This window comes from Ursus arctos, unplaced genomic scaffold (assembly GCF_023065955.2).
Source record: "Ursus arctos isolate Adak ecotype North America unplaced genomic scaffold, UrsArc2.0 scaffold_3, whole genome shotgun sequence".
Lineage (NCBI taxonomy): Eukaryota > Metazoa > Chordata > Mammalia > Carnivora > Ursidae > Ursus > Ursus arctos.
Genome location: NW_026622985.1, coordinates 12,494,324 through 12,520,953, shown reverse-complemented (window position 1 = coordinate 12,520,953; position 26,630 = coordinate 12,494,324). Strand labels below are relative to the sequence as shown.

Below are 26,630 nucleotides of genomic sequence, written 5' to 3'. Positions count from 1 at the left end.
AGGGCTGCTATCATCCTGTCTCATCACACACTCATGCGTCCTGACAAATGTAGACCATTCCACCGAAAATACTCGCTTATGCCTTCATGTCTGATAGTGGTGCTGGGCTTAGCGAGAAATCCTTCCGTGTACCTGTGGTTTCTTCCAAAGTAGTCAACCTGTTCAGATTAGAACTCAGCTTTTCAAACTTTGATTCTTGATGAGCAATGTCACTATCCATTTAATAGAGACTTTTTGGCTAGTTCTGAATGCACGCATCATGAAGATGAAGTGCTTAGCTACTCTAGGCAGAGAGAGGATTTTGCCTACCTTAGAAATGTTGTGGTTCTAGATGCCTACCTACCAAAATAAGTGATGTGTTTTCCTTCCATGTTTTTTTCTTTCCCGTATTTGGGATTATCTTATTCATACAGATTTGTATCTCGAATTTTTTTAAAAGATTTATTTATTTATTTATTTATTTATTTATTTATTAGAGAGAGAGAGCACACATGAGTAGGGGGAGGGGCAGAGGGAGAGAATCTCAAGCAGACTCCCCGCTGAGCGTGGGGCTCAGTCTCACAACCCATGAGATCATGACCTGAGCCAAGATCACCAGTCCATCCCTTAAGTGACTGAGCCACCAGGCACCCCATATCTTGAATTACTTAGTAACTTTCCTGCATTGTCAAATAAGTTTGTGAACATAATTTTAATAGCTGTTTAATGTTCAGTCATGCATTTGTATTGTTATTTATTTATTATTCTATTTTTGGACACTTAAGTCACTACCAATTTGATAATGCTACAAATATGTGGAGATGAACTTTGTTGTGTATGAGTCTTTATCCTTTTTAAAAGGGATTTCTTTAGAATTACTTGGTCAAAGGTACATATTTAAAGTTATATACATATATAGTATAATTATAATATATATTTATATATTAATATTTTATATTTATATATAATTTATAATATATAATATTTATATATTAAATAAAATATATAAAGGGCCTTTATTTCTGAAGGCCCTACCTATGGGAATAAAAGGACTTCACAACTTGTTTGAATATATATACTTTTTGCCTCATATAAGTAGAGGGTGAGATTTAGACTCCAGCTGTCTCACTTGAATGCTGTTCTGTAGGTCCAGTTTGTGGGTGTGTTGTACAAGGGAGATTTCCTGATATAAAGAAGGCTTTATATAACAAAATAATAATAATAATTACAGCTAAATGTATTAATGCTAACTGTGTGCCAAAAGCTGTTCAGGACTTTATAAATGTCTTATATAATCATCTCAGTAACCTTTGAAGCAGGTACTATTCGAATTGTCATTTGCAGATTATCAAACTAACTTAGAAAAGATACTTAACAAACACTGAGCAGTTGGTAAGCAGAAGAGCTAGAATTTGAACCTAGAAAGTCAATTCGAGAGCCTATACCCTTGGCTGCTACACTATGATTTTCTCTCTTGCTAGGATCCCAAGTGGAGTTTACTCATATTGAACTTCAGTCTGTGATGCCTAATACTGTTTACTCCAGTTCAAATAAAATTTATTGAGCACTTGCTGTTTGCCAAATTGTGGATAAGCACCTCAACATATAGATATTTTTTAGACCAATGCTTAATAACACCGATCTATACCAGGTGCAGGGGGTAGGGATATGAAAGAAGTAGGTGGTCTCTTTTCTCAGGGACTCGATTATATGTCCACAGATGATTAGAAACCAATGTGATACATGATTTAACAGCATAGGATTAGAAGAGGAAGCACAGAGTTGTTCTGGGCTGCAAGATGAGATGACACAAATAGTGCCATCTAAGTAGTCTTATAGGATACATATTTGCAAAGAAGAAAACACTAGGATGTGTGTGTGTTGGAGGTGGAAGCATGTTAAAGGCCAGGGTGGTTTGAAAGAATGTGACGCTCAGGAATCTGGAAGTGTTCGTGCTATCTTTTGGTGAGATGTGACTGTAAAAGCAGTCCGGGGAAAGGGTGTGAGGGTTTTTAGACTTTATCCTGTGGATCCACCTGCAGGTGCCAGGTGGATAATCAGACCAGGTAACCAGGAGTAAGGAAAACAGGAAAGCAAATGCTACAGCTGAAGACAATCCTTTTGCTTTTCTTGAACATTCTTAAATTCAGATGTACATGTAAAATCTCCATGTTAATCATCTTGGCCAGTAAGATTGAAAATGATGATGATGATGATAAAATATCGTGCAAGCCAGAGAACGATCTTGGGTGCACTCCCTGCTAATGCAGAGGGGCCATGGAAGAACATAGAGCAGGGGAGCACATGGTCAGATCTGAAGTCCAGAGACTCAGTTCTGATGGTTGGTGCTGGTGATGATGCATGAGGCCCATGGGGAGACCCATTCAGAGACTCTTTAGTGGTCCAGGCAGGTGGTTCTGAAGTCTTGACTTACAGCTGTCTTCAAAACAAAAAGGAGTGAAGGGACACATTTGAGAAGTGGTAGAACTTGGTCATGAATTTAACTCTGCTGGGAGAGAGGTGGCCGGGTGTAAGATTGGGGCAAAAGTCACGGAGACTTCTCAGTTAGAAGATATGCGGGGCTGAGCGGGTGGGGATTTGGAGAAATAGGTTTGAGGTAGGGTGAATGAGTTCTATTTGGACTCTAGTGAACTTGGGAATCTTTCAGGGCATTCAGATAAAAATAGTTTAATTCATCCAATTCTCTTAACAAGGCGATGAGGTAGATCACATTAGCCTAGTTTTTAACAGTGCAGAAGTTGAAGACCAGAGAGGTGAAAAAACTTTGTCCAAGTCCATAGCCGGTTCGTGGCAGAGCCGAGATTGATCAGTATTCCTGTCCCTAGTCACCATGGCTTCAGACAAGATCAAGATCTTTTGAAATACCTGCCAAATGTTCATCATTTCCTTATTGGAGTTTCTAAGTACTCTGACATTATAGGGAAATACCGATCATTCACAAAGCATGCCTTCACATGTTAAGGAAAAACTTGGGAAAGTCAAGATTCAGGAGTCATCAGAAAATAACTGTATGCTACCAGTGAGCCAAACTAGCGAGCATGCTGTGTATCTTCATGTATACGATGCTCACACCTGTCAACCTGAACCTGAGCTCAGGTCACTTGCAACAACAAATCACTGAAGTGGAAGACAGAAAAATTTGATGGGAAAACAGGAGTTGGCTTTTTAAGTGTTTACCACTTTTTCAGTGTTATTACTGAAAATGACAAAGCTGGTTCCAAACGAGTGTGAAATAGGATCGAAAAAGAATATTCCTTCATAAAAATAATTTCAATAAAGTGCCAGCTAGTTGACTGAAGTCTGCATGGTACTCAGAACATCGCTGTCTCCCTTATGTAGGACCTCTGAATCTCATTTGGATTTATAAGATTAGGCAAGCAGTTTTGGGGGGGGCGGGGTGGGGGATGTTTCTTAAACAGGGGTACATGAACTATACAGAGAATTCTAGCTCCTGAGCATCTATCTGGATGTAATGGGAGAGCTAGATGACCACAAACTGGATGGCTTAAAATGACAGATGTTTCTTCTCTGACAGTTCTGGAAGCCAGAAGTCCAAAATCAAGGTGTTGGCAGGACCCTACTCCCTCTGACAGCTCGAGGGGAGAACCTTCCTTGCCTCTCCCAGCTTCTGTTGGTTCCAGGTGGTGCTTGGCTTGTGGCCACTTCACTCCATCCCCAGCCTCTCTCTGATCACACCGTCACCTCCCCTTCGGTGTGTTGGTGTTAACTTCTCTTGCCTGTGTTTTATAAGGACACTTGTGATGGCATTTGGGGCCCACCCAGATAATCCAGGGTCATCTTGGCACCTTGAAATCCTTAACTGAGTCACATCTGCAATGACTCTTTTTTCCAAATAAGGTAATATTTGTAAATTCTAGGTATTAAGGCTTGATATCACTGGGAGGCCAGTATTCACCCTTACTACATACAGTATAATGGTCGATTCAAGGACTAAGCTAAACAAGTTGTGTGCTTGACCACAGGGCTCAGGTCTAAAGGAAAATCTTTATTGTGAACAGAAGCGAAATGTCCAAATCAGACTAGTGGTGCCAGGTCCAAAAGATAAAGCACGGTTATAAATAGGAAGACAGATCGCACAGCTAGAACTCAGAAGCCAGTGTTTCCCATGATACCCAAGTGAAGCAAACCAGAGGCAAGAACCACTTTTCCAGCTGCTCCATTGAGATGTGACACTACCATGACTATCCAGGCTGAAAAATGTGTCTGTAAGGGAAGTCGATAACATATGATTGCAATTATGAGCCACTGGATGCAAAAAGTCAGCTGGGAAAATGAATGTGTCTGGAAGGGGCTCAGGCCCAACTCTTAACTGGGTTCATGTTTCTTTCTTCTGGTTTCTGTGTATCACCAACCCTACCCTCCACCCCATATCCAACGAATTCAAGCCACAATCATATATACATGACTCAGCCCTTTCTGGCTGATAAAATCTTTTGGCATATCCAAAGGGTCACTTGCCCACAAAGTTATCAGTGACCCTGTTCATACTTGTCGATATTATCTCCCGCACCCCTCGTCATACAGACTCCTTCCTAAAATACTTCTCCTTATCTCTTGCCTCAGAGCAAACCGGCATCTGCCTCCAACAAGCCAAGTATTTCCCCACCACCACAAATTCCCCCTGAAAACCAAACCAAAATGTAAAATGAAGACACAGAACTTATTCAATATTTTAGAATCACAGCCTTAAGTGCTTTTGTCTTAGAAACATGCTAATTGTCATAATGGTTCTGTTCTTTACTGGATCTGAGCAAATTCTGTGACTGATGAATCAGATACAAGAGGAGATGGTGTGCAGTGTCCATGATCTGTCCATGGCCACAGGACTGTCATTGGATTGTCTCTTGGGTGGTTATCATTCTCTAGAATGGCTGACATAAAGTAAACAAATGATATTGCTTCCTCGTGGCAGAGGACTGCGTAATCATCACATTTATCAACTGCTGTTCCGCTCTGTGGCTGTTCAGATGTCGGGTATGTGCCACGACATCACTTCCTCTGTGGTTTCCTGATGCTGGAAATCTTTCCTGGTTAAGCTGATATCATACTGTATCGAGAGTGATAACGAGTCCAACATATTTGGCATGCATGACTTTATTCAAGAAGAAATTGTTAAGGAAGCAGATGTCGATGCTTTGTTACATCCCACTGTCCTTCATGTTCCTGTGGACTTGGTAAGGAAAAGCTTTACTACACTGAATAAAGAGATGCCTTATTGTAATTAGCTCCCAAAGGAGATTTGATCTCAATAGAGTTTACAACACACTACCATCAAAGAGACAGAAAGGAGGCCCTCCATAAAATATTGCTTGCGTCTCACTCGACCTGAGCTTCCAGGCAGCACTCAAGCCAACAGAAGAAATGACAAATGGTTAGTGGCAATCATTTGGAATATTTGGTGTCCCCCGTGATTCTTTCTCCTTACATTTGTGTTGCACTCAGGTCAGGAACACTAGAATCTTATTATAGTGGAAAAGGGTACTGAACACTTAAGAGACGGCATAATGTGGTAGAAAAAATATATGCTCTGCTGTCAGAGAAGCATGAGGATGCCACTTTTTTCCCTCTGTTAATGATATTAAAGTCATTTTACCTCTCCAAGCCTCCTTCTTCATCTATAAAATGGAAATAATACCACCCACTTTCCTGGGCTTCTGTATGGATAACATGAGCCAAGGCGTGCAGATTGCCCCGTGGATGGTAGGCAGGTGCTAAGCTCTCACACTCACCCCATCCTTTCTTTACATTCACACTGGCTAGGCTGTTGAACCCTGACACATCACTTAGAACACTGTGCCCACTCAGAGAGTCCACGTAGAATTTTTTGTTGCTGTGCTATATTTTTATCCAACTGACTCTTTTCCTTGTCACACTTGTTCGTTACTTTGGTCCCTTGAAGAGTAGAGTGGTTGGCAGTGATTCACATTTAAGTGATGATTTCTTGACCAACAAATGAATGTTAATAAGAAGTATGATGATTTCCATGGCTCCTGAGAACAGTCAAAAACGATTCATTAAATAAATTAGATCAGGTAATGCACCTTAGGCTGAGCACCCAAATCTTTGCCTGATATCTTCAGAGTGTCCAGGAAGAAGAGGACTGTATCCAGTAAGAGAGATGACACATTTCAAACCTCCTGACCTGGGGCACCTGGGTGGCTCAGTTGGTTAAGTGTCTGCCTTTGGCTCAGGTCCTGATCTCAGGGTCCTGGGATCGAGACCTGCTTCCAGCTCCCTGGCTCCCTGCTCAGCGTGGAGTCTGCTTCTCCTTTCCCTCGGTGCCCACCCCTCCCAACCCCTGCTCATGCTCACGTGTCCTCTCTCCCTCTCTCAAATTTAAAAAAAAAATCTTTAAAACCTCCTGATCTGTCCTTAGAACTAATCAAAACTCAGTTTTCCCACTGGAAAATTGGGAAGTTCCTAAGAACAAAGGAATTAATTTGGTTCTTACTATGTGAAGACAGCACACGCAACCACCCTGCTGACCACTTTTGGGAAAGGCTCCTTTCCCAGGGCTGGAGGGGAACAGATGCTTTCTCAAATGCCACCAAAATTTGTAGCAACTGGGTCTGGGATAATTTCATTAAAGGCCCCACTGCCAAGGAGGATGGAGTTAAAGATGTAAGTCTGGACTTCTAGTGTCTTGACTTTCAAGTTCATAAATCACCTTTACATTTCACTGGATTCTGTTGTATTTCCTCTTCCATTTAATAGTTGTTATTTTTCTTATTCCTGGGGCTAATTAATCTTGGGAAAGTTGGAGCACCAAATTGAGTCTGAAAAATGTAGCTTAGAGAAGATACCCAGAGGAATGTTGCACAGTGACATCCAGAGGATGGATGACAACAGAGGACCTCTGTTTCTGTCAATGTGGAGGATTGTGTGACCTGAGAAATCCTGCTGGTACAAAAGTCACTAGAAAACATGCACGCAGAGAAGCATGCTCTGGACCAACACTGGTGAATACCTACCTGCTTAGAACTTGGACTTGATGGGCCTTAACAAATGGGGATAGAAAAGAAATCCTGAAGCATACTCTAGATGGGACATTGGACTTCTGAATAAGAATTGGACATCCCAAAGTCAGCATTCTCAGTGGTGAACTAGGTGAAAAACAAAACAAATTAATTTCAAACCCTTCACTGACTGAAGAGGGGAACAGTTGGGAGTCTAGCCTGTCTTGACTTTGGCTCTTGGAGGAAAGATATAAAGAGAAAATCTCCCATGAACGTCTTCACCACAAACCTACCGTTCTGCATATAAGGCAAGAATTAATTCCACTGGATGACCCAAAATACACAGCATAAAATTTAATTTAATGTTCATGTTGCCCCTGAACACTGACTTGGAAGAAGCAAATGCAAATCATCTTTAGATAAAGCACAACGGCATGATAGACAAATTAAATCGCAGATGAGATGTAGCATAAGAGACGTTCATGATTCTGGTCCATAGATATGAATTCATTAATTAGAATTCACCCAGAGAGACAGAGAGAGCAAATGTAAAGAGATGCAGAGACCTATAGAGTGATCAAGTTCAAAGCATAGCTAATGTATGTCTAATATATATGGAATTGGAGTTCCAGGAGAAACTTGAGAGAATTGGTAGAGGCAATATTTGAATGTGCTTGGCAATTTTTCCAGAGCTTGTGAAGAACTAAGTCCTCAGAGTCATGAAGTACAAAAGACAAAATAGAGTACATAAAAATGGCAAAGCTTTCATAAAAAGCAAGTGAGGCTGAGATTGATGGTAGAAGACCAAAAACACAGAGAGGATGTTTAATCAGTCAGTTTTCCCTACACAGGCATGACCATAGGCTGTAGCTCACTTCTTAAAAGCAACAACGCAGATCACTAGACTGTGAAAGAATATCATCAATGTGCCAACAGAAAAGAACCTTCAGCTTAGGAATGTATGAACAGTATAGACATCATTCAGAATGGGGGCAAAATAAAGTAACTTCTAAGAAGATAACAAAGAGGATTTACTATGAACGGATGATTAAGGAAATTCTAAAGAACATCTCATAGTAGAGGGAATACAACTGCTGGAGGAAGGTCTATGGTTAAAAAAAAAAGTGAGCGGAAATATGGCAAACATGTAGTAAGCTGAAAACCACTGACTTTGAAAAATGATATTGATAGTGTCTAATTTTTGAATTAAAAAAAGAGAACCCAAATATTGAGCAACAAGAACTTTGAATTGTTGTTCCCAAGCTATCTACTGAGGCACCCACAGCATCCTAGTGAACACGCAGGGGAACCAGAAGTTACTAGAAGTTTCTAGGGAGACACAGCAGCATTTGTTGGACGCAGCATGGAATGCTAGCTCAAGGCAGTTCACGGTTTCAAAATTGAATTCACTATGTTCCTTTCGATTACATCTTATCTGTATGAAACTGAGTTTTCCGATGGAGGTTTCCATGAAAAAAAAAAAAAGTGAATACCAAGAGAAAATACATACTTAACGAGAAATAAGGGCGGAAGTACATAATTGTATTCCAAGATTTGAGAAATCGTGTGGTGCCTAACGAGTTTGAGAAAATAATTGTGGTTATTTAAGAATGAAACAAAATTATTATTTCTTCTTTCAATTTACGTCTATTATTTTTTTCAAATTGCTCCTAAGTTATTAGGGTATAAATACATGATAAGTTGTTTGGACCTAATTATTTAATAAACAAAACAAAATTAGTTAATAAACAAAACCAAAGGTTCTTCTTTCTGCCTAGGGGCACTGTGAAGAAATTAGTGGGACGCTATGAACACGGGGAGCAGAGAAAGTTTGGGAACATCCAGAATATAAATTAGCATGGGGATAACTGGATAGCTATTTATCCAATTTCTATTTTATTAATTTAGATGGGCATGTTAAAATTTGTAGACGAAAAGCATAGATGTATATCTTCCAAAGTAGTAAATGTGGGAAAAATTGAATGTGGGAAGACAATCTCAACCAATCTCAAACAAGGCAGGATGAGATTTTTTTTCATAAGAGCAACAAAAAGAAAGCCCTAAATAAGATGCTAGAAATGAATTCAAACGTATTAATAATCCTGATTCGTATAAATGCACTAAATCCTCCAGTTAAAAGACTAGCTAAGTCCTGTAATTTTCTATTTTCAAGAGACACACCTAAAACATAAAACTTAGAAAGGTTGATTATAAAGGCACAAAGTGATACATGAAGACAAAACAAACCAAAATGAAGCTAATGTAGCTTTAGAAATGTTAGTTCAGACTTTAAAACAAAATGCATTACTATAGAAATTACCCCATAATAGTAAAAACTTCAATTCACCGAAAAGATACAATAATTCTAAAATTGTGTAGTTAGTAGTGAACAATTTTAAGACAACAAATTTGAAAAGTTAGTGGAATAGTTAAACTCCTAGAAAATATGCATTATCGAAACTTACTCAAGAAAAAAAAAGAAAATCTAAAATTCCCTATATTGATAAAGAGGATAAATTGATAATGAAAAATCTTCTCACTAACAATAAACAACAGTCCCATAGAGTTTGCAGGTGAGTTTCCACCTGTGAAGGACCCGATATTCCAATCTTACAGAAATGCTTTCAGAAAATAGGAAAAGAAGGTTTACTCTAGCTCACTTTATGACGCAAAGATTACTCTTGTTACTAAGACTCAACAAGAGCAACACAAGAAAGGAAAATTGCAGGCCATTCTCGTTCATGAAATAGATTCAAGAAAATGTTAAAGCATTAGCAGACAAAACTCAAAAATAATTTTTTTCTTGAAATATAAGATTGATTCAATATTAGAACATTAATTCATTCCTCATGTTAACAGATTAATGGAGGAAAATTATGTGATCCTCTTGAATAAATGGATAAAAAGAATTTGATAAAAGCCAATGTCTATGGAAAAAGTTCTCAACAAACGAGGAATAGATTCTTTAGCCTAATACAGTGTGCCTGCAATGCTTTGGTGCAAAAATAATGATGAAACATTAAGTATATTTCCTTTAAAATTGAGAACAAGATAAAAATGTTTTCTGCCAACACTATCAATGTATTGGTAGTCCTAGCCGATGATATAGTATAAGAAAACAAAATAAAAGGTATAAGATTTGGAAAGAAAAACAGAATGATACTTGTTCAGAGATGATATCATTAATTTTATAGAAAGCCAACGGAATCTACAAATGAGTTATTAGTAAGAATGTTTGCCAGATATAATTTTAAAGTAAATTTCATTTCTATATGCTAGCAATAAACAGCAAGTTTTATTTTTTAAAAAAAAGATCCGTTTTACCTTAGCAGCTAAAATGGACTGCTTTTGTAGGGGATAAATCTAATGAAAAATATGCAGAGCCTTTATGAAAAATGCTAACACTTTGTAAAACATATTAAAAATGACTTAAATAATTTGAAATTATTAAAGTAAATGTTTAATGTGTAGTGTGATAATATTGTAATGATGTTATTTCTGCCCAGTAGGGTTTTCTGGAACCTGACAGGCTGACTTTAAAATTTATAGAAGAGTAAAGGGCCAAGAACCCCTGAAGAGAAAAAACAAGGCAGGGGTGTGGTGGGGATCTTGCCAAATGAAACATTAATCCTTATGATGGAAGAGAGGGATTTGGTCAGTGTGGTATTGGCCACAGGGTAGACAAATGTACCCACAGGACAGAACAGGGAGCCCAGGAGCAGCCCTGATGTGTACAGAAATGATCTACAGCAGAGCTGGTATTACTGATTCATGAGGAAAGGAAGGACTGCTCCACATTGTTCTGGGGGGGAAAGCGAAATTGAATCCTTTTTCACATCATACACAAAATTCAATTCCAGTTTTTCCAAAAGCAAAATACAGAAGACCAAAATTTAAAAAATATATATATAAAACTTTATTTTTAAGATAATTATAGATTTTCATGCAGGTATAAGAAATAGTACAGGGATCCCAAGTACCCTTTACCCAGGTCCTCAATGTTAACATCTTGCCAAACTATCTTGCATCGTAACAACCAGGGTAGTAACATTGATGCAGTCAAGATACTGACAGATCCATCACAAAATCCTTCCTGCTGCCCTTTAAAGCTGTACAACTGCCATCTTTCCTGAACCCTCTACCTCGAATCTTTGTCTGTTTCTGGAATTTCATCACTTCAAGAATGCTGTGTAAATAGAATCAATCATACACTATGTAATATTCAGGGATTGGCTTTTTACACTCAGCACAATTGCTTTTTTTTTTTTTAAGAGTCATTTATTTTTTTTTAGAGAGAGAGAGAGAGTGAGCATGAGCTGGGGAAGTGGCAGAGAGAGAGAGAAAGGGAGAAGCAGGCTCCCCAGTGAGCAGGGAGCCCGACACGGGACTCAATCCCAGAACCCTGAGATCATGACCTAAGCCGCAGGCAGACACTTAACGGACTGAGCCACCCAGGTGCCCCTCAGCACAATTCCATCAAGATTCATCCAGGCTGTTATGTGAATCAGTAGCTTGTTCCTTTTTATTGCCTAGGTGTATTCCATACTATGGCTGTCCTGCAGTTGGCTTCATGACCCACTGGTTGAAGGACATCTGAGTTGCTCTCCATGTTGGGCTATTACAAATAAAGATGCTATGAACATTCATGTGCAGATTTTTGTATGAACATAACTTTTCATTTATCTGGGATAAAGGCTCAGGAGTGCAGTGGCTGGGTTGTATGCAACTGTAAGTTTGGTGTTTTGTTTTTTCTTTTCTTTTTTTTTTTTTAAGAAACTGCCAAAGTGTTTTCTAAAGTGGCTGTACCATTTGACATTCTACCCAGAAACGTGTGAGTGAGCTCTTTTCTGTTCGCTAATATTTGGTGTCTCTTTTTAAAACTTTCGCCATTGGTATTGTGCCCTTATGCTTTTAGTTTACATCTCTTTCACGGTTAATGATATCGAGCATTTTCTCATGTGCTTATTTGCCATCTGTATATCTTCTTTGGTGAAATGTCTGTTTATGCCTTTGCCTATTTTCTAATTGGATTTTTTTTTTTTACTGTTATGAGAGTGATACACACACACACACACACACACACACACACGATACTAGTCCTTTGTCAGATACATTGCTTGCAAATATTTCTCCCATTTTGTAGCTTTTTTTCCCATCCCTCTAACATGATCTTTGCTGAACAATATTGAAGATTTTTCCTAAGTTTTTTAGAGCTTTAAATTCTACATTGAAGTCCATGATCCATTTAAGTTAATTTTTATATAAGGATTGAGATTTTAGGTTGAGATTTTTCTTTTTTCTTCTGATTGTTCCAGTACCATTTGTTTAAGAGGCTGTCCTTCCTTTGTTGCATTTGCACCTTTTCCAGGATTATTTGGGCATATTTTGTGTGGATATATTTCTGAGTTCCTTATTGTATTCCATTACTGTACTCTCTAAGTACTATATGATATATAGCATCTATCTTGTATACCTTAATATCAGGTAGACTGATTCTCTTTCATTTTATTCTTATTTTCAAGATTGTTTATTCTAAGGTCTATGTCTTTCCATATAAATTTTAATATAAGCTTTTTTACATCTACAAAAAAAACTCTGCTGGGATTTTGGTAAGAACTGCATTAAACCCATAGATAAATTTGGGGAGAATTGGCATCTTTAGTATGTTGAGTCTTCAAATCGGAGAACATTGTGCAGTTCTCCATTTATTTAGGTGGCCTTTGATTTCTCTCATCAGCATTTTGTAATTTCCATCATCCAGAGTCTATACCTGTTTTATTAAGTTGGTATCTAAGCATTTCATTTATTTTTAGCAATTGTTAATAGCATTGTGTTTTTCATTTTGGTTTCCTCATGTTTGTTATTGGCAGAAACACAGAAATGTGTTTGGTTTGTGTGTGTTGATCTTGCGTCCTGGGACCTCATTTATTAATTCCAAAAGTATTTTTGTATATTCGTTGGGATTTCTATGTGGACCATCATGGCATCTGTGTGATTTCTTCCTTTTATTATATTTCTTTTTATATTTCTCTCTTGTACATTTACTTGTTTATTCTTTTTCCCCTTACAATCTGCATGCCTTAAGCAGAGTATGCCTTTTTTTCTGGATTTATTTTCATGGCTAGAACTTCTAGGAATATGTTGAATGAGAGTGGTGACAGCAGACATCCTTGCCTTGTTCTCAGTATTAGAGCAAAAGCTTTCAGTTTCTTACCATTAAATATGATGTTATCTTTAGGGGTTCTGTAGACAGTCTTAATCAAGCTAAGGTAGTTCCTCTCAACCCTTGACTTGCTGTGAGCTTTTATTATAAATAGGCCCATGTTTTAAAAATTTAATTGGAAAATTTAGGAGACTATCTGTGTCATCTAGAGTAGGGAATAATTTTTTAAATATGTCATAAAAGATACAGAACATAAAGGGAAAATTCAATAAATTTCAGAATGCTGAAATGAAAAACTTCTGTTCATCAGAACACCACAAAATGAGTGAGAAATAAAGCCATAATATTTTCAATTTATATTCCAGTGAAGGATTCATAACCAGAATACATAAAGAACTCATGAACCAGTAAGAAAAGATAATTAAGCAAATAGAAGAAATGCAAATGACTTGAACAAACATTTCATTGAAGGGGAAATAAAAAGCAGGGAAAATATATTCAATCTCATTAGTAATCAAGGAAATGCAAGTTAAAGCTTCAGTAAGATAACCATCACAAAGTGATTAGATTGGAAAACCCTTAAAAACTCTGATAATATCAAGTTTTGCTACTGTTGTAAAATAACTGAAAATAATATTCACTACTGATAGGAATGCTATTACCTAATATTAAAGATACACGTACCTGGTGTCTAAGTATGTGCCCTAGAGTCATTGTTGCATGAAGAGACGTTTAGTATGACAGCAGTGTTTATTGTAGTAAAATAACTGTGGAAACAATGTAAGAGCAGAGTGAATTAATAAATTATGATATATCTATATAACGGCATAATTTACATTAGTGGCCGTAACTGGCCCATGGCCACATACTTCAAAATGGAGAAGTCTCAAAAACAATGTGAAAGAGAAAAAGCAAATCAGAGAAGAATACATACACATGATTTCATTGATATAAATCTTATAAATGGGTGAAAACAGGCACTGAATTCTTAGAGATATAAACATATAGGATACAAGGATGAGAAACAGGAAGGAAATAATAAAAAAATTCCAGGAGAGTGATTATTTGGAGATAGAAGAGTGCGAAATTGGGGCAGTCTTGGGGCTGTGAACACTTGGGTAATGTTCTTAAGTTTTTGTGTGTACTCATTAAACTATACATACATGTTAGAATAGCTCTTTGAAGGACTGATTTTCGTGATTTTTTGTTAGAAAAAGGAGGGAAAAGCCTGTGTCATGTGCATTAGCTCCAGAGTAAGTTTAGTTATAGCAATTGTTTCAAAACAAATAAGAAAAACAAAATGTCAGCACTTAAATCTGCTCTCCATGATCTAAATAAAGTTAGGATTTTACTTGTTCATTTTTTTTTCATGAATTATGTGTTATCTTTGCATTTTCTTTTGTTTTTGGGAGAGTTGAATTGACTTTTATCATATTAGTTGTATGTTAGGCTTTCCGTTATGTAAGTGTTCCAATATGAGTCCACAGCTGTTCTCCTATCAAGCTACAAGAATGACTGAGTGATAAAGGACAATGCAATAAATGAGATCACTGGAATGCTTTGTTGCTTTCTAAGATATTATTGCATGTTTTGGAAATGGTTTTCTGAGTTTTCCCAGTGAGGATGAATGCTATGATTATTTTCTTCAAGTGTGGTAGATGCACTTCACACGTATAGTGCACGTGCCCATTGTTTCCTCTGAATTCCTGAGTCCCCCTTTCTGGCTTTTCTTTGCTCTTAATGACCATGGTCCTCACGGAGCTTCTCAGCTTGGCCTCTGCAATGTTTTCAGATGTGTGCACTTTATCTAGGGCAGATTCCAGATACTTGGAAAGCTTTAGGAAACTGAGGGACTTGCAGCAAGTCAACACTGGAACTTGATAACTAAGTTCCTACAAACGAATATATTTTGGGAAGCCAGTAAAACATTTTTGTGTCTAGAGAAATCTAGGGATTTATTAAAAGCTTAAAAGAGACAACACCCTCCAATCCTGCCTCCCCCCCATTAAGTAATGAAACCAAAAGGAACCACTTGCTATGTAGTTAATTCAATTTAATTAAATAATTAAATAAATGAATAAATAAATGCAGTTAAATAAACCCAATGAAATATTATTTAGCATCTATCGGGTAGTGCCAGATAATATTCAAGGCCCTGGGGATAGAGCAGAGAACTAAACAGATATTTTTAAGTCCAGTGGATCCCATTTAATTCAAAACTCTCCCTTATAGGACTGTAAACTTCAAGGTCAATGTCAAGGACCTTGCTTGTTCTGTGACCTAGTTTTGCCCTAGCACTTAATAATGCCTGGCACATATATGCATTTAATGCTTATTATTGATTGTTAATCATTATTGTTCATATGTTTAATATATGTTTGTCACAAGAATGAATGTACCCTAAAGCCCTACAGCTTACCCTTGGTGGAGCCAGAATGTGAACCCAGTCTACTGATAATGATAATTAGTTGCCATTAATTTTGAGTTTACTCTGTCCAAGGCACTGTGCTCACTGTTTTGTATACTTAATCCTTACAAACTCCTTAGAAAGAGGTATTATTGCTACTTTTTACTGAGGAGGGTTCTGAGCCTCAGAGTACTTAAGTGCCTTGCCCAAGGTCACCTGCTGGGTCTGTCCCCTTCAAACTCTGAGCTAGGCTAGGGCCAAAATCCCTCCTCTTTTCACAGCCTTTGTATCTGTGGTAGCCTTGGCTCCCTACAAGGGAGCAGTTCAGTTTATTAACTAATTGGGCTACATGATGCCAAGCAATCCGTTTGGCTGATTTTCTTTCCCCAGTGAATTGACTAATTTGTTTTACAGAATTGACCACATCAGCTAGTTATTTTAATGGTAAATCAAATTATGCTTGACTTTTTTTTTTCTTTTACTGAGTCCCCAACTGGCTAAGAGGTTAGGGTCAGACACACCTTAATTATAATCTGAAGTCAACCATTTATTAACTGTGAACCTTGGGCAAGTTCTCAACCTCTTTAGGCTTCCATCACCTTATCAGTAGAAATGCAGATGCGGTAATTCCTATGTAGTTAATGAGAGGACTGGATGGAGACAACTCTTTCCCTTCTAACACAATGCCTAACCCTTAAGGAGTTTTGTTGGGCAATAACTGCTGGTATTATATTTATCCTTGCAATTGCTAACCTAATGTTTTATTTCGATACTATCTTTGTGCTATGCCTTTTACTGAACTCCTTGACCTACAAGGTTGACAAAGTTCCTTACTTGTTACTTACTGGATTTTGCTCCTTCATGTGGAGCTTAAACTGCTGTAAAAATTGGCTCAGGTCTCTTATTCCCAACCCTCCCTTCTAATTACAGGCACTTTGAATGCAAGTTCATTCATCTTTTTACTGCCAGCCCCTTCCTATCGTCTAGTATATAGGTGCTCTATGATGTCTGACTGTGGAATAAATAGGTCGTGTCTCTATTCATAGTTATGGATAGGTCAGTTCTCTGTTGTGCAACATGGTTAATGTCATTGGTGGTATTATATTGATTTTTAATACGGACTGTACACATACCATTTGTTTATGTCACTTAATGCTGGCAGCCTGTCTCTTTTCCTTTGTATATGCTTTGCTACTTCTACTCTTGATCCAGAGCTCTTGCTTTCCTTAGAGATTTGTACCACCTATAGAGTGGGTATCGATTTTTTATTTTTTACCTTTCTTTTCTTGTTAGTGCTGTATTACACACTTGGTCTGCCATTCCTGCCATAGGACTTTATCAAAAGACTTTCCTACTTTCACTTAAACTTTTATTTCCCACATCACTTTAAGGTATACATTTTTCTCTTCTCCCCACCCCCCCCATCATTAATACATTACCATTTGACTCTGTCATTAGGCTGTCAATCTGTGAAACTCTTGAAGAAGAAAGAAAGACCTTATTTTAAATTGGCCTGATACTTGCTAAAGAGGTTGGTGCACTCTCTACAGTTCTATTCTTGTCAGGAATAGGCTTTTGAAATTATAAGGAGAAGAAATGAAATTTAGAAGAGCTACCCCAGCATAAGAGATCTAAGGAGAATAAGATGAGGAAAAGAAGGACAAAATCCACTACAAAGTTCTAGGGAAGGTTCCTTGCCTCATTTAAAAATAACTAAATGTGTACCCCAAACGCCTCGAACGGCCAGACTGAGGGGTTCCAGGCATGACATTGCCTTAAGAGAAAATGGTATGGGAGGTCCCTAGAGCTGAGGGCCCCGTTCCATTGTTAGGGGTCAGAGAGTGAAACACTTTCAATCTGAATTTCTAGGTTAAGGTAACAGAGCTTGGGGTGTTGAGCCCGGGTGAGAAAAGGAACGGGGAACATTTAGTAACTATTCCCCAGGAAATGCTATACAAATGTTGGTGAGCGCCAGGTCCTCCGTTTCCAATGAAGTTCGGGTGAGACAATACGCTTGAAGTGCAGCAGGAGAGATTTATGCTAAAATTCAGACAGACTGCCTGGGTTCTGAGATTCTCGAATATGTTACTAAGCAGAGCAGGACTCGGCCCACAAACAAGGCTGGAGAGTTTTCCAAGATTCCGAGTCATTAGGCAGGGTTTCCAGGGACAGCAGAGCTACGGCTGCAATTGTTCCCCAAGATAATCTGACCTGATTCACGAAGAAAGCCTATGGAATTGTATTGACTTCAGATTTTACGTAAAAAGGTGGGTGGTGACCAAGCAGGGGAATAAGTCCGGGCTTTCTGAAGATGGGGGCGCAGGCCAGCCCATTTATTTCGTGATTGTACAAATGCTATAGCAAATGAAAAACTGCAGTGAACTTCCTGTGCCAAGCATGAGAACAATTTATATTTCTGCTTGAAACTGAATGATTTTCGATGCAAGGGAAGTGGGGAGGCTAGATTAAAAAGTTTCATATTGGGAAGATCATATACAGACAGTAATGAGGGTAGGGCCGAAGGAAGTACGTTCTGTAAGCTGCTTCCCTGAAAAACTTCAATCAGCTGCGAGCTTTTGCTTCACAAAACTTTGACATATGTCCCTTGACCTTTACCAACTACCCTTTCACGTTTGACACTTAACGTTTCCTCCACGATTAAAATTCAGCGTTAATTAATTTCAACAGTATCAGTTAAGTTATATTTAGCTAAGAACACTCACTTTTGTCTTTTGTGAGTAGCACTGCAGTGTTATTACAAAGAGGTAGTCAGGAGGGCAACAGATACGAGAAGAGAAGAATGATTCAGTGTGCAGATAATTGTTTCGAGTGAAATTTAGCTTGGTATTTTTGTTCCTGTCCTCAGTAGAACTGAGATTTAGCACCTCGCCTTGGCATTTAGCCCCCACCCCCACATAGGAGGAGGCTGTGCTGGGCGGGTGCTGAGAACGAGCCACACCAGAGTTCAATTATAGCTCAGTTCTAACACTGGCAAGAATTTTCTCTGGCCAGCTCTTGGATGCAAAGCTGGTGATTCCAAAAGAGAGGCAAGGCATCCCTAGAAAGGATCTCCATATGGTGTGGCATCACCCTCGCTGAGGGGGGTTGACATGGTTGTTTAAAGAGCGTCACCCCAAAGGTGGTGACCGTTCCCAAAGAAAACAGTGGTGCCCCGGAATATTGAGACGAAGCAGGGTTATATTTCTAACCTTAAAATGTCACCTGGGAGGTGGTCTTATTGGCTTATTCCATAACGTGACCAGAAAGCTCACTGGAAATGGATAGAGCCCAAGAAATTTGACCTCTTTCCCTGGGTTTTCCAAGTGAGAATATATTTTTATTAGTTTATATATTCCATGCTCTTTTAACTCTGTGTGAAAAGACTAGGGTAAGGGTATGGATATGCAAATCTGGTTTTTACCCGAAGCTCAAAATGCTGTAGAATCATTACAGCTGCTGCTCTTTGGGACATCAGCATGGAATCCTGGTCCATAAGTTTAGTGTGCCACTGAAACACTTCTGCCCTCTGGGTCCCTGTGCAGAACAGGAAGAGGGAAGCTCTCCATTTGGTAGGCAGTACAGGTGAAGTAAAGTCATATATATGTTGCCCATATATGTCTCACTGAACATTTAATAATAGTAATAGTAAATTGAATTTTGACTTCTTTGAGGCAGTATACCCAGGTAGCCTCCAGTTGTTAAAAAACAAAGGAAAACAACTTTGTAGCATTTTTCATTTGTCTTTGACCAAATGTTTTGCCTTCCATAATTCAAATTTTAGGTTCTAGAATCTAGTTCCATGCCCTCGTCTCATCCTCTACCTATAGTTGGAGGACTCTTAATCCTTGGCAGATTGTGTGTTCCTACCAACCCCATGGGAAAAATGAAAAATGAACGGATTTAGGTATCTCTGTTCCAGTAGTGAAACAATTCAACATCAAGTCACATTTCTGTTACTCAGGTCCTGATAGAATGTCCTTGTCCTAGTAACTGGTCTTCAGTCAACCCTGAGGTCAAGTCTACTTTGTGCTCTTGATGGGACACCAAATACCTTGGTCCCAGTGCATGGGAACCTAAGCAGCCCTCTCGGATGGGGTCTCTGTTGTTGTTGTTTCTTTCTTCAGTTTTCTCCTTGCCAGCTCCCCACCGACTCCTCATTCTGAGATCTAGTCTGATAATTATGGTCTTGTTACCACAGAAAACATGTCTGGTTTCAATTTCCTGCTCAAGCCTCTGACCTGAGTCCACTCTGGGCTCCAGGCTCTGCTTATTGCTGGTCACAGCAGCCCTGAATCTGTCCACTTCCAGCAGTCCCCGGGCCTTCTAGTTACTCTGATTCACCTTTCAAACTGGACTGACTCCCCACACCTTCCACTGAATAAATTGCCGGGAACACATGTACCCGTGGGCTGCTGTGTTCCAGATCCTGGTTCTTCTCCCATTCTGTCCTTCTGCAGTTGACTTTGGCCATGTCCTGCAATGAGGTAATGCAGGAAGAGGCCAAGCTTTAGAATTTAGAGGATCAAACATAGATGAAAGGGGGGAAGTCGTACCTTATATTTAAGAGCAAATAACATTTTTAAGAGTGGGAAGACTTTATAAAAAAATGTAGTTTGCTATTCCTGGAACCTTCTAATTCTTTTTGGCTTCACTTGGTTTAATAGAAGATGGAAATATTTTTCTTTAAAATATTTACTTCCAAATTAAAATTCCAAACATCTCTGTGTTTTGCAGTATCTTTTTCTCAGTGGTTGAATAGGTGGCTTTTTGAACTCCTTGAGATTAAATAGTTCTATTTTGTAACTTATTTTCCTGTCTGGTTTTACATTTAAAGGTGTTACACAATGGCCTCATTATGGAGATGAAGCATCCGACTGTGGGGAAGATATCAGTGCCAGGTTTGAAATTTTTGTCATTTTCCTTACTCCCTTCCTTCATGAGTTGTTCCCTGTGCAGATCACTGCAGGTAGTCGGTGAGTCCCCCAAACAGTTTGTAGAGACGTTATCCTACTTCTTCATTTGGATGAAAGAGAAACCCTAGGATCACACCCACGAGCACATATGCTGAGGCTACATGTAGAATTGTATTTTGGCTTGAACGAACGTCCGATTGCCTTGGTGACCCAAAATGCTCCTATTATCTGACTCCACTTCGTGTAATCATGTGCTCGCAGACATACATAATTGCCAAAGAGAGATAACCGTAGATATGGCGTCTGTTATGAAATGATACGCAACCCATACACGAATGAGAACAGAAGCCAGGCACCATGGCGGTGGTGTCTGTGGACCGCTACTGACTACTCAGGCCGGGACATTTTCCTTTTATACTACGGTTGACAGCCCGGGTCTCAGCTTTGTAGACAAGGAAACTAAATGTTTTCACTTCACTCAGAATACATTGAATTTTTCTAACTTGACTCATACCAAACAAACTCACTAAGACATTTTGGTCTAAGCCAAAATGCCAACTTTCACTTCTGGGAGAGTTCTCTTTCCGGAAGCCAGAAGCCTCGTGCCTACTCTGACAGCATCCAAAGTGTCGTGAGAGCTCATGACCAACCTACCACCCCCCACAGACTTCATTTCTCTAGTGATCATAATGTTACCTTTCCTCAGATCTGTTGTCTCTTTCCCCGGGGCACTACTGGGAAAACACGCCACATTCTTGCTCATCGGGTCCCTATTTCCTAGATTATACACAAACCAGACACTTATCTCTGTCTCTTCTTCTGACAAAGGGTGATGAAATTACTTAGGATTTTGGTCATTGTTTACTTGAAACTATATGCTGGTTACCATGCTTGAAATTTGGGCATTCCCAAAAGCCCTCACTCACCTCAGACAAACAGCATAGAGCATTTACTTCTCTAGGTACTGGATCACATTAATTGAGTAATTGCTATTGTTAAGTTCATTCTAGGTATAATCTAATTTTAAGATTCAGGATCAGCTTCATAGCAATGTCCCAGAACAGATCAGATCGTGGCCCTTGCTGCGAAAAGAATAAGAAGAGGGAAGTATGATGAATAAAGCAAGTTGAAAGAGAAAATTCTGAAGTGTAGGGGTATAAGGAACACCGTACTATGAATTAAGGAGGGTAACTAAGAGAGAGAGGAGGTGTGAGCATGTCAGAGACTGGGACCATGTATTAACAGGGAAATGTTGTACAGCATAGGCAAGTGGTAGTGAAAAAAAGGCCTATTGATAAAAGCTAAGAAAGTCACTTATTCATTCATATGATTGAGGATATACCATGTGCAATGCTTTGGGTCCTGGGAATGCAAAAATGATGGAGCTCATACTCAATGAAAAGTCAAATAATGAAAGTAGCTAGCGAATACCCCTATAAATGTAAGTCATGGTGAGTGCAAAGAAGACACAACTGATGTGTTGTCACGGAGAATAATGGAGGCAGATGGGACCTATATTAGTTTGAGTGATCAGAGAAAGCCTGGTGACTTATCAATGGAAAACTGGAGGATAATAAGAAGTTGACATGTGAAGAGGAGGGGAAGAGTGTTCCAAGCAGAGGGACCAGCATGTGAGAAGACTCTGAGGCAGAGAAGAGCTGGGTGTGTTTTAAGCCAATATGGCAGGTAAGGTAAAGGGCAGGAGATCAGACTGCAGAGAGGCAGGGCCTGGAGACCCCACCAGATGTGGTTTTACTCGAATTTGATGCAGGGGAGTGAAATGGCATAATTTATAACTTAACGCAGGGATTCACATAAGGAAGTTGTAACGGGAGTTGAGGTGATTATATCCTAGGTTAGGGTTCATGGCAATAGTGATGAAGGGATGGTAGTGGCCAAAACAAAACATTTAAGCACACAGTGTTTTCAGTGTGAGGAGGTATTAAAAAACATTTTATCTAGTGGTTTTTAATTTTGCTTTTTAAGCAGGGGAACTGACTTTCCAAGTGAAATCTCAATATTCTCAATACCTAAGACAGATTAAAGCAGAGTTTTGCTGGTGGACAGGTTAGCACTCCAGCTGTTCAGAGTTCCACCTCTGCTTCTGTCCTGCTGTCTCCTCCAAACACCTGCTTGGAACCATGGGACCCAAAGAACATTCAAGAACCACTGGTGTGATTTAAGTCTACAAGTTTACAGATGAGGTCACAGTCATTAATATTCCCCACACATGAGAGGAAAGGGTAAACATTTGGAACTTAATACAATTGTTGGTATAGTAAGGAGAAAAGTGAGTCAGCGGCCAACCTAGAAGGAACTCATTGGATGTAACACTCTCTAGATCAATCTGACGTGAATTTGCCGACTTTCCTGGTAAATGAGTGAACAATCAGTCTTGGGAAGAGAGAAACATTTTTTCAGATTCCTAAGGGAAAAGCAGACTCTTTTTCTCATTTTAATGTATAAGCGATCACTTAGCTATTGTCAGAATAATGCCGTGTAACAACCGCAGAATCTCAGTGCCATTCAAACAGAGGCGTTTATTCATTCCATGCATGTACAGCAGGTAGACAATAGTCAACCAAGGCCGGGCTTGCCTGGATGGCTTTGCTTCGAGGTGCAGGTCTGGCCGGGCCTGTGAGATGGACCCAGCTCTGCCCCATGTGTCGCTCACATTCTTCTTGTGGCAATGGCAAAAGAGCAAGGAGGCAAACAAAAACCACCACGCATAACTAACAGACCCTTCTGTCCACATTCCACTGGCCAAAGCAAGTTTTAGGCTGTGTCCCAAGGAGTGGAGAAATCTTTCTCTCTTTTTAAAAGAAATAGCAAAACTATATGGTGAAAGCGTGGACACAGGAGGGTCAAATACCCACAGTCATAAATTCAGTTTACCACAGTAAAATTCTCAGATCTACAGCTGTCTCTTTGTTATCTGTTATTTTTGTCTTTATTTCCCTTTGGGAAATTCTGTTTTTGTTTATTTAATTTCTATTGAGCTTAGGCTTTTGGTGTATCTACTTTATTGACTTACCTTATATTCCTTTTATAGAATTGTCAATAAAGGAAGTCTCAGATTTCAGGTGACATGGATATGTTTAGGTTATTTTTGGATTTAGCATCTGAGTGTCTCTCGAGAGCTGCTGGCACAGTGGGCTCTCCAGGAAAGGGGAGAGAGAATTCTGCTTATGGACATCAATAAATTGCTATTGTGTCTCCTAGTTCCCTGTGTCCTGTTGAGAGGTCACTCACATATTAAATGCCGAGGGGATTTATCAGTAAATAATTAATTTTTTTCCTATGGATTTCCCCTCTCACTGATTGTATTTACCTATGATGGTTCTGCCTTTCTTTGTAAGGGATGTCCCCATTGGAGACCTTATGAATGTTGTAGAAATGACTGATTCTCCCACAATGCCTCAATGAGGTGAATCTGCTAAAACGGGAAACCCAGAGTGGAGTTAAAAGTGATACTTTGCTACATTGTGTTCCAGTTAGCTAGTGGAGACATATTTTTGAATTCATTAAATGCAGTTCTATATATATGTGTATATACACACACACACACACACATATATATATCTACATCTTTACATTTACAGTAAAAATCCTTGTTAATGTTGCTTAAAACTACTTATTTATATTTCCTTCATTATTAATGAACTTCTTGTGACCTTTACTGACTTTTCCATACATTGCACTGATTTCCCTGAAGCCTTTTCTATCTTAGTCATTTCTAGAAGCTTGTCTCTTGAAGAACAGCAATAATTCTTATACAATATTTATTGCACTGTTTTCAGAGATGTGTAAAATCCACACCATTCCCTCAGATTCTCAGTTTAGAGCTCCCACATAGGAGACTGCTAATTGATTGATACCTTAAAACTACTGGTCAATCAATGTTTAATATACATTGAACAGGGATGGGAAATTATTAACCTCTTCAAAATTCCTTTTGGCCACTTAAATAATTATTATAAGTACTTAATATATTGTTCCAATATTTATGATCATTACTGATATTAAAGTGAGTAGTATGACCTAAACTGTTTGCTTTATTAATTTATATCTATTATAACACCCTCCCTTTTCCTATTATTTCCAACCACCTCCCATCTATAGGAAGTAATTAAGGAAGAAATTTCATTTGTGTTTATGCACGTCCTTGATAAAGCATGCAAACTAGTTAATGCTCATGAATTCTTTCTATGAGTTGTTGTTAGGGTAATACTATTGTTCTTTATTTCATACATTGTTCATTAAACTAGTCTCTCATTTCAACCTTAAAGCCTATTTGACAGTTAAAGGTGGAAAGAGACTAAGAAAAAGTAGTTATGAGTAGTGGGGGTGTAAATGAGAAAACGTATCATATCTCTTTTTGCCAGGCTTAAATATTCTGGTGTTCCAAAGAGTCCCCAGGAGGGCAGCAGGCCACCATGAATTTAGTGACAGAAGTATCAGCACAGTGGGCACAATGTACTAATTTGCTCATAATTAACTAATGTAACTTGAAGTATGGAGTTGAGTAGTAAGACCTCAAGCACATAGCCTCAGCTGCTGTCTTCCCTATGCTAGATGGAGCTCTGGCGATGGAGCTGTGCCCACTCGGGCCCAGTCGCTCACGGGGCTACTCTTCACCAGGGAGGGCAGGGTGAACTGTAAATATGGGAAAGGGTATGAGCGTTTCCATGGAGAACCAGAGGCTACAGCAGGGTGCTGGGAGAGCACAGACCAGGGAGGCCTCACCCAAGGTGTGGCCTCAGGAAAGGCTTCCCTGAGAAGTGTCGTGTGAACAGACACTCCAGCAATGGCCAGCTGTCAGTTGGGCCAATGTGGTGTGAGCTGCGGGGGCAGCGAGGAGGCTTTGTTGGCACGCCGGAGGAGCTGAGGAAGGGCTCACAGGGAGAAAGCGCGAGGGCCAGGCTTACCGTCAGTCACCCTGGAGAGGCAGGTGGAGGCCAGAAGAATAAGACCTAACACGGAGCTAATGACCAAGCCGAAACCAAATCAACATGTAAAGGGGGTGTATGCTGAGCTCTCTGAGGTCCCTACTCCCTAGAGCAGAAGGTGCTTGGAAGAGGAGCTCGGGTAGGAGCCTCGACCTGGTTTGGCAGATGTTCTCACGGATGGCTTTTAGGTGTAATTTCTAAGATTCTGTGTAAAGCTCCTAGTGTCCTGATGTCTAAACTGTGAAAGTGACAGCAATTTGTGTTCATTCGTTACTAAGTTAAAAGGTACATTACCGTTCCTACCACAACCTTTCGTCAACCAGAGATTGGCCACTATAGAAACATCGCCTTATTTGTGATTTTAGTGGAAAGATCTTCCATTAGTTATTATATTGCAAAGGACTGCCAGTTTCCACTGAGCCATTCGCCATTCGCATCTTCTTCTTTTAATTCTGCTGCCCATTGGCCTATTAGCCAGAGAGGAACACGCTGTCCTTCCATGTACCCTGTAGGTGCCAAACCGCCTTGGTTTTGAGTTCCAGACTTCAAAGGATGTCACTGAAATAGAGTTTGATGTGTAACTCTTAAGTTTCTCACCATAACCTTTTTCCAGCGACTTCCCTGTGAATGTGCATGGCTGTTGCCCATTCCGGCAGCACTCCTGGGAAGTATTTTCGCGGTGAGTGTGTCAGGGCTGTGAAAGGGAAGCCGTCCTCTGTGCATGTGAAATGAGTTGAAATGGAGTAACCCTTGCCTGCTGGGACCCTGATCTGTGTTTTTCAGCAAGCAGCTCTAAGTTTTTTCCAATAAAATTTTCGTTCAGTCTTTTCCCCATAATATTTTAATATTCGTATTTGGAATCTGCACACCATGTTTAGCTAGTCGGTGTTGGGTGCTGGGAGGAGTCGCTGCCGTGCGTAATGTAGCATAAACCAGCTTACTGGATGGTGGAGGTCTGGATTTGATGGTGAAGTTTTCAAAACTTGAATGTACTTCTTTATTGGATTACCTGGAAATATTTTTTTTTTTTATTTCTGAATGTTTTGCAAGACTTTTTATAAATGATGAACATCTTTCTTTCATAAGCTTCTGGAAGACAAAGATACTATCCCTTTAGGTCAAACCAGCACCCAGCTAAGTACTTCATTGACATTTTCTGGATGATGATTAGAATAAAAAACTGTTAGAGGAAAAAGAATTAAAACATGATTTGTGACCATT

General features: G+C 39.3%; 1 protein-coding gene across 8 annotated transcripts in view; it reads left to right on the top strand.

The window, feature by feature from the left end:
* Nucleotides 1-26,630, top strand: part of SUGCT (succinyl-CoA:glutarate-CoA transferase) — a 756,457-nt gene that overhangs the window by 563,856 nt on the left and 165,971 nt on the right. For 6 of the 8 annotated variants that reach the window (XR_006409930.3, XR_008956284.1, XR_003317135.4 and 3 more), the window contains one exon: nucleotides 20,382-20,445. The exons of the other annotated variants lie outside the window; for them this stretch is intronic. Coding sequence is in view for 3 of the 6 variants with exons in the window: in XM_026502829.4 (XP_026358614.1) it covers nucleotides 20,382-20,445 (64 nt within the window). In the remaining 3 variants the exon portion in view is untranslated. The remainder of the gene's footprint in view (nucleotides 1-20,381; nucleotides 20,446-26,630) is intronic. 8 annotated transcript variants of the gene reach the window in all.